This window comes from Nicotiana tabacum, chromosome 14 (assembly GCF_000715075.1).
Source record: "Nicotiana tabacum cultivar K326 chromosome 14, ASM71507v2, whole genome shotgun sequence".
In the NCBI taxonomy this organism is placed as follows: Eukaryota; Viridiplantae; Streptophyta; class Magnoliopsida; order Solanales; family Solanaceae; genus Nicotiana; species Nicotiana tabacum.
The window spans coordinates 11,468,137-11,477,067 of NC_134093.1; the positions used below are offsets into that span (position 1 = coordinate 11,468,137).

At 36.3% G+C, this 8,931-nt stretch overlaps 3 protein-coding genes across 3 annotated transcripts; all 3 read right to left on the reverse strand.

The window, feature by feature from the left end:
• Nucleotides 1-409: 409 nt before the first annotated feature.
• Nucleotides 410-4,157, reverse strand: LOC107781123 (NADP-dependent alkenal double bond reductase P2). The gene is made up of 2 exons (XM_016601802.2): nt 3,637-4,157; nt 410-2,077 (listed from the first exon to the last, which is right to left on the reverse strand). The coding sequence occupies exon 2, from the start codon at nt 1,644-1,646 to the stop codon at nt 606-608; it is 1,041 nt and encodes a 346-aa protein (XP_016457288.2). The 5' UTR covers nt 1,647-2,077; nt 3,637-4,157; the 3' UTR covers nt 410-605.
• A 490-nt stretch (nt 4,158-4,647) lies between these two features.
• LOC107781046 (NADP-dependent alkenal double bond reductase P2-like) lies at nt 4,648-6,061 on the reverse strand. Its single transcript, XM_016601701.2, has one exon. It carries the CDS (start codon nt 5,909-5,911, stop codon nt 4,871-4,873), a length of 1,041 nt encoding a protein of 346 aa, XP_016457187.1. The 5' UTR covers nt 5,912-6,061; the 3' UTR covers nt 4,648-4,870.
• Nucleotides 6,062-7,175: 1,114 nt separating this feature from the next.
• LOC107780958 (F-box/kelch-repeat protein At3g23880-like) lies at nt 7,176-8,620 on the reverse strand. The gene has a single exon (XM_016601608.2). It carries the CDS (start codon nt 8,504-8,506, stop codon nt 7,331-7,333), a length of 1,176 nt encoding a protein of 391 aa, XP_016457094.2. The 5' UTR covers nt 8,507-8,620; the 3' UTR covers nt 7,176-7,330.
• Between the last annotated feature and the right edge of the window lie 311 nt (nt 8,621-8,931).

The following is an 8,931-nucleotide window of genomic DNA, read 5'->3' on the forward strand; positions in this document are numbered from 1 at the left end:
AACTAAGTTGGGTTATGCTAGGAATTCCATTTGATAAAAGAAAAAAGAAGAAGCAGGGTTAGGTCAGGAATTTGTATGTCAGTGTTGTGATAGGTGTGGTAATATTGATGATATGAGTTGAGCTTACATATAGAAATGAGGATTCATATCGCCGACCCCAACTTGTTTAGGATTTAGGTGTAGTTGTTGTTGTGATAGGTGTGAGATTTAGAGAATCTATAGTACTAGAGAATTCCCAGATTTTCTTAGAAGACAGTATTGGGTATTGAAATGAGATGAATTCAAACAGAACGGAGTTGATATAGAAGATTCAAGGTCGACTCGAACTAATTTGGGATTGAGGCGTAGTTGTGGTTGTTGTTATTGTAGGACGACAAAGTTGGATTCAATCTATAGGATTCATGAAAAAGAAAACCAACAACAATTTGAGTGCATTAAATGGAAGATGAATGTTCAAATGGATTACAACTTGAAAGAAGCACAGATAAGATATTGTTCCCTAATTAAATGGAAGTAAGTTCTTGACTCTTTTTCCCCCCATCATTCAGTCCCCTCCTTGAACCGGCTAATTCATGAATAAATAGGCCAACAATCATGATTTCTTTTTACTCATCTGCAACTTTGACAATCTTTTTGCCTATATTATCACCACGGAATAGTCCAATAAAAGCAGAGGGAATGCTTTCAACACCTTGTGAAACATCCTCAATGGCCTTAAGTTTTCCAGCTTGTAAGTACTCAACAGTTTTCGACAGGAAATCTGCATACACTTTCATAAGATCAGCTGCTAGGAAACCTTGGATGGTAATCCTCTTGTAGACTATATCCAACATCTCGGGTGCAGCTCGTGTACTGGCATTCGTGTACTCAGAAATAACCCCACATACGGCTACTCTGCCAAATGAGTTCATGTTTGCCACTGCTGCTTCTAGCATCTTGCCTCCCACGTTGTCGAAGTAGACATCAATCCCTTGAGGGAAACACCTTTTGAGAGCCGACTTAAGGTCAGTTTCTTGTTTATAATTGAATGCATCGTCGAAACCTAGTGTCTCTTTGAGAAACTTTACCTTTTCTTGGCTACCAGCAGAGCCAACAACATAACATCCAAGTAATTTAGCATACTGTCCTACTAAATTTCCTATTGAACCAGAAGCAGCAGACACAAATACTTTCTCCCCTGGTTTCGGCTTGCACACATCGAAAAATCCACCATAGGCAGCAAGTCCACTGAATCCAAAAACTCCAACATGGTAAGATAAAGGAAAGCCCAGAATCTCCAGCTTATTCAGCAGTGAACCCTCTTTTACTCTAGTGTACTCTCCCCAGGTAAGAAGACCTGCTACCAAATCATCTTTCTTGAAGTCGGGCCGATGAGAAACTAACACTCTTCCCACACCATAAGTGTCAATGGCATCCCCGGGAACAATGGCAGCTGCAAAACTTATAGCTGCTTGTGATGAACTTTGGCTCTTCATCCGGTTTATTTGATATGGATCAATTGATAAAAACAGATTCTTGACAATAACCTCCTTAGACTCAGGCTCTACTATAAGGGAGACGTTTTCGACTTTTATCTCAAAGTCAGATTCTTCTGGTGCACCATTTATGTTGGATTTTATTGCTACATACTTGTTCTTTATTTCCATCTTGTAGGTAACTTTTGGCTTGGCACAATATTAAGAGAGGGTTAGAATAAGTGTAGAAGAATGTGTTGGGAATTATTCTCAGAAAGGCTAATATGACTCAACCATTTTTAGGTCCTTATATACGAATGAGTTAGGTATTGTCAGACTATTCTCACTGTTCTTTTTGCAATATTCCCATTAGATTAATGTGCCAGCAGCAGCATCAAAATAACGAAACTGACAAGCGCATAGATTCTGTTATGCCGTCTTAATTAAAACAGATGGTCACTAGCATCAAGATTGTCACTATCATTAGTATCAGATACTTGTAGAAATGGGTAAGAAAAAGACAATTTAAGAGGCAGTCCTTGCCGCTCATTACTAAGCTTTTGTTGTTACCTTTCGTCTTTGCGATTACCTTCGAGTAAATTCTTGAATCTTGACTAGGTAAGCTATGATTGAGAGAAAAATATGCGTTAATTTAACAACATTTACAAGGACCAATGGGTAAATTAATATCAAAATAGAAAGATCTAGTTACTACGATTTACATGTAAATCAGATCCTTTTTTTTGGATAACCCGAGAAATTCTGGAGGGTTAGTGGCATAGATTTTGCTGGTGTTAAATCTTTTCCGAACGAAAGTCGTATGTACAGCTTAAACCGGATAAAAATACATACAAAATCCACGGGGCATTTCCCGGTTAAAATAATAAACTAAGGGACAACCTCTGACCTCAAAATCAAGCAAGCTTAAACGTTCTAATATATGCCTCCCGACCCCGAGTGAGATCCTAAAATTTGCCTACCCAGTGTGATCAGCCTAAATATGCTCTTAGCGATTAAACAATAAAATGAAATAGTAAATGTGTAGCAGTGTTTTAAAAGGCATTTTCGGGGCGAGGCGCACCAAAAGCGCCTCGGGACGATGGTGTGAGGCGAAAGTCTCAAGAGGCGTACGCCCAGCTATTCGGGGCGTATGCCCGGGCGTTCGGGGCACATTCTTTTAGTGAGGCGTAAGCTCCAAAGATTTTTTCAAATTAAAACAAAATTTGTTGAATAAGTCCTTCATATAATACCCAAATTCTCAAAATTCAGCTTGGTAATTACTCAAAAATTATAAAATGGAACTGAAATGTATTAAATTTAAAAATTAAGACCTTTTTTATTGATTGAAGCTCCAATTCATGATCTTTCCCAATTCTTTATCTTGTCCGCTAGTCTGCTAATATCTCCCAAAAATAACAAATATTTAATTTTTTTTTACAAATACAAAGAGAACTTCATTCTCCTTCATAGCAGCAAGTTCAAAGTTCAAATTGCAGGTTAGTCATCCTTTTTGTTCCTTCATGTAGAAAACTATATTCTTTTCGACTCAAGTTACTTGAGCTTCTAAGTAGCGTATAATATATTATTTTGACTAGCTTTTTGTGGGAGATGAAGCACATCTATATATATATATATATTTCACATATTTATAGTTTTTTTTTATTTTTTATGCAATTTTATCTGTTTATAAATATTTAATGTAATTATAATATTTTATAAAAAATTAAAAATTAAATACTTATGAGGCTTACGTCCCGTGCCTCGGGGTTTACGCCTCGCTGAGGCATATATAAAACGACTTGACTTACGAAGACGCCTTTTAAAACACTAATGTGTAGTACTCAAATCTCAATTCTGTTTCTTTTAAATTCCAACTCCACGTCCCAAATCCATTTCAATAATCTTGGCCAAAATTTCTTTTCCTAAGCTTGTCAATCCACGGCCCATTAATCCAACTTAAACCAATAATTCATGAATTGATTCATTTATCATAAATTATGCTCTATTCACAGTATAATTAATTATAATGAGCAATTTGACTGTCGAATGTTCACTAAGATGTCCTAGTGAGGGCAACTTCAGATCACTCCAAAGACAAGAAAAAACACATCATCATAGCCATATAAATCATAAACACACGCATCAAATTAAGAAGGATGGTGTAACAGATAAAGAATTGGACCTCAAATTGAGCGGAAGCACCTTCAAAAACTCGATCAAATATGAAATGCCAAACCCATGAATTTTACAGCAGAAGACCGTGGACAGAGAACTCGAATCACAGCTTGAAACTAATGGTGAACCTCTCGCCGGAGCTCCAAACGGTAACCTCAAACGAAATTTCTGCTATACCCCATTCAAATATGGTAAAAATTAAATTGGGTTTATATCCGGCGAAGTACTGGTGTGTTCATCTTTTATCCCGTAGCTAATTAGCGTAAACCAACAAAGTAGGACTCGCCGAGGAAAGAAAACTGCCAGAGAAAACCTATTTGTGAGCTTTCCCTCAAATATATGTAAAGATCAATAGGCACCAAAACCAGAGAATCAAAATTGTGTAGGTGTTGCGGCAATTTCGATTTCTAGTCGTCTACTTGGGACATTAGCTCTCCGTTCTCTCCCCCTTTGTTTTTTCTACTCTGTTCTTTTCTCAGTTCTCTCTCCGTTGCTCTCCAAATTCCCCCTCCTCTTTTTCTGCTTTTGGGGTATTTTTTATATATCCCCTAGCCTTTGGAATTTTCTTGGAGAAGAAGAAGTGAAGACTCCATTCAATTGATGATTTTATATGTCTGTGCCTTTTCATTGGCTAATAACGTGTGTAATCCTATCCAAATTCAATTGATGATTTTGTTGTTTATGTGAGTAATGATCAAATATTAAGAGTGAGTTTGCAAATGTGCATGTGTGTGCTTTTTGTTATATGAAAATAACATGATATCCTTTTCTTTTTATCTACATTTCTTTTCTGCTAATGATGAACCAAAATGCCTTAGACTAATAGACAATATTCAAAATACTTCAATATTTATTAAGATTACAACTTAAGAATCACAATAAACTAAGTAAAATAATATTATTTCTGTCAATACTATTTTTGTATTTTTCAATTTTATGAAAGTATTATAAACTAAAAGTAACTAGATAAATATCAATTAGTTAAAATAAAGGAAAATATTTTTGTAACTTTCATTCTTTTAGATAAAATAAAACAAAAATGAACTGAAAGTTAAAATACCTAAAATAAGCATGTAAGCAACAAACGGTATAAAATCTACGGAAGGGTAAAAAAATTCCATGTTTACAAACGTCCCTAATTAAATGGAAGTAAGTTCTTGACTCTCTTTCCCCCCTTCATTCAGTCCCCTCCTTGAACCGGCTAATTCATGAATAAATAGGCCAACAATCATGATTTTTTTTTACTCATCTGCAACTTTGACAATCTTTTTGCCTATATTATCACCACGGAATAGTCCAATAAAAGCAGAGGGAATGCTTTCAACACCTTGTGAAACATCCTCAATGGCCTTAAGTTTTCCAGCTTGTAAGTACTCGACAGTTTTCGACAGGAAATCTGCATACACTTTCATAAGATCAGCTGCTAGGAAACCTTGGATGGTAATCCTCTTGTAGACTATATCCAACATCTCGGGTGCAGCTCGTGTACTGACATTCGTGTACTCAGAAATAACCCCACATACGGCTACTCTGCCAAATGAGTTCATGTTTGCCACTGCTGCTTCTAGCATCTTGCCTCCCACGTTGTCGAAGTAGACATCAATCCCTTGAGGGAAACACCTTTTGAGAGCCGACTTAAGGTCAGTTTCTTGTTTATAATTGAATGCATCGTCAAAACCTAGTGTCTCTTTGAGCAACTTTACCTTTTCTTGGCTACCAGCAGAGCCAACAACATAACATCCAAGTAATTTAGCATACTGTCCTACTAAATTTCCTATTGAACCAGAAGCAGCAGACACAAAAACTTTCTCCCCTGGTTTCGGCTTGCACACATCGAAAAATCCACCATAGGCAGCAAGTCCACTGAATCCAAAAACTCCAACATGGTAAGATAAAGGAAAGCCCAGAATCTCCAGCTTATTCAGTAGTGAGCCCTCTTTTACTCTAGTGTACTCTCCCCAGGTAAGAAGACCTGCTACCAAATCATCTTTCTTGAAGTCGGGCCGATGAGAAACTAACACTCTTCCCACACCATAAGTGTCAATGGCATCCCCGGGAATAATGGCAGCTGCAAAACTTATAGCTGCTTGTGACGAACTTTGGCTCTTCATCCGGTTTATTTGATATGGATCAATTGATAAAAACAGATTCTTGACAATAACCTCCTTAGACTCAGGCTCTACTCTAAGGGAGAGGTTTTCGACTTTTATCTCAAAGTCTGATTCTTCTAGTGCACCATTTATGTTGGATTTTATTGCTACATACTTGTTCTTTACTTCCATTTTGTAGGTAACTTTTGGCTTGGCACAATATTAAGAGAGGGTTAGAATTAAGTGTAGAAGAATGTGATGGGAAATACTCTCAGAAAGGCTTTATATGACTCAACCATTTTTAGGTCCTTATATACTAATGAGTTAGGTATTGTCAGACTACTTAGCTCACTGTTCTTTTTGCAATATTCCCATTAGATTAATGTGGCAGCAGCAGCATCAAAATAAAGAAACTGACAAGCGCATAGATTCTGTTATGCAAAGACAATTTAAGCGGCAGTCCTTGCCGCTCATAACTAAGCTTTTGTTGTTTCCTTTCGTCTTTGCGATTGCCTTCCGAGTAAATTCTTGAATCTTGGCTAGGTAAGCTATGAATTTAACAACATTTACAAGGACCAATGGGTAAATTAATATCAAAATAAAAAGATCTAGTTACTACTATTTACATGTAAATCAGATCGTTTTTTTTTTTGGATAACTGAGAAATTCTCGAGGGTTAGTGGCATAGATTTTGCTGGTGTTTAATCTTTTCCGAACGAAAGTCGTATGTACCGCTTAAAAGGAAATCTTTCATATCTTTCGAGAGGTCGAAACTAAATAGACATGACTCTCACCTTTATCTTTCTCTACTTAAATACAAGGCTCTTATTATCTGTACGGATCACGCCATGCACATTTAATCCACACATCAAGCGATGCGATCTAACCACCAGCTCAAGGGATTTACATTGACAGACTCACAGGAAGGTATAGGATTACCATTTACCTCATAGTTATTTTAAACCATTTTAGGCTTCCAACTAAATCAACCATTTTAGCTGTTGTATGGACGGCAGGATTTGGCTCAATTTTCAGTATTATAACAGAATAAAAAAGCCATTTTAAAATTTGATAGCCTGCCAGTAGGAACAGAATATAGCGTCTGAACTTTTCAAAGAAGATTAATAGCCTTTTTGGCCAAACTTGTCCAATTTTATTTTTTTCCCCAAAGTTTGAAGTGTTTGGCCAAAAAGAAAAAGAAGTATTTTTTAGTAGAAGCAGAAACATAAGCAGATTTGGAGAATTAGAATAAAGTAGCTTCTTCCCGGAAGTACTTTTTTGATAAGCACTTTTGAGAAAAATACACTTAGAAACACTTTTAAAAAGTTTGACAAAACACAAATTGCTGCTTAGAAGTGTTTCAAATTAATTAGTCAAACACAAATTATTTTTCACCAAAAGTACTTTTGAAAACTGGTTTTTACACCTTGGCCAAATAGGGTATAAGACAAGTTGCTGAACAACAAGAACTTAGCATTAAAAATAACTGTGCCAACCACTTGACTAGATAAAACATGCAACAATACAACATCTGATGCAACCTAACTAATAAACCATCTGAAAAAATAGCACAAGCAAATTAATTTCCCTGCTTTCCTACTGTAAGCTAAATTACTTATCGCCAACATGAGGTGAAGCTAAACTCTCAACATAAGTAACAGCTTGTACTTGAAGACAACGACCTGATGAATGAATGTCCAAGGATTTGTACGAAGCGTTCCTCGAGTTGAACAACCTTATATCCGTACCAAGCTTCACTAAAACTTCGTCACCATTCTCAGATACAAACAGAGGTGAGATATAACCCATACGACCAAAGGGTGACGAGAGAGAAACCAACTTAGTCCATGAATTCTCCATGCCATACTCCTTCATCACCCACAAATCAGTCTTATCCAGATGATAGTTGCAACAGGCAACTAAACATCCACCTAAAACGCTTAACATCCAACTGAATTCTCCATTTCCATTTCCACAACGAGGCAATGCCATTACTCCATACGTCTCAGTAGCCAAATCAAAAGTCATAATCTCCGAAGAAGCACCTGAATCGCGACACTGGCTTACCTCCCAGTGAAGAGCTCCATTCGCAAACAACCCCGATTGTGCATTTACATAACCACTATTAAACCCCTCAATCATTGTCCAAGAATTAGCCCTTAAGCTATAAATCTTAACCATATTCTCATATTTCCCCTCATCCTTAGGAAAACTAAAGACCTTAACAACCTTATAATCATCATTACTACCATCATAACCAAACCCATATCTAACATAATAACTTACACCACTTTGAACAAATGAATCTTGAAATTCTTTGCATTTTCCAGTTGATGGGTTCCACAAAATCAGATTAAATGACACTGCTGTTAAACATAACAATCCATTACAAGAACCCACAAATTTCGCAGATCCAATAGGGGCTTTCAAAGTATAATCAAGATTAGCAACATTCATTGAGGAATTTTTTTCACACACTATAGAGTAAATAGAGCTCATTTTACCCACTAAACCTGATACTGAAGCTACTATAGCAAGTCTAAGATTCACATTTTTGCAATCTTGAGCAGAAAATATGATTTGGGTGTTGATAAAATGTGGATTTGACAGTAAAGAAAGCCAAGATTTTGAAACACACCTTAATTTCAACAGGGATTTTACTGGCAACCTTATGAGAATTTCAATGATAATTTCATCTGGAAGGCATGAAAGTTGCAATAAATCTTGGGAAATTTTTGTGGGTGTTTTTTCAGATATTTGAATTATTAGTGGCTTTTGATTTTCCATTGAAGCAAAGCTCTTTCTAGATAGGGAAGTGGAGGAGGTGAGAAGAAAGATATGGTTGAAGTCTTCGGATATTTGACTTTGGGGTTTTCTCCAAATTTTCTGGTAAAGGTTAGAAGACAAGTTGCAATGGAAGTCCTTATAATAAAGTAAATTAATTTCAGCCAAAAAGTTTTAATGGTCCCAACATAAACTTAACAATCCAGATTATAAGAAATTTTATAATAAAAATTTGGAGTTTGATCCAAAGTGAACAATGACATGTTAAAAAAAAAAATAGGACTAGTTTATCCAAACAATTGGTATCACAGTCCAAGTTCGGCGGGACGAGTATGACAATAGTTGTTGGACTAAACCAACCTAAAGATACTCTTAACATGATGTGATATACTCCGTTTTGGACCAAGCCCGCACACTTTTTTCCACAA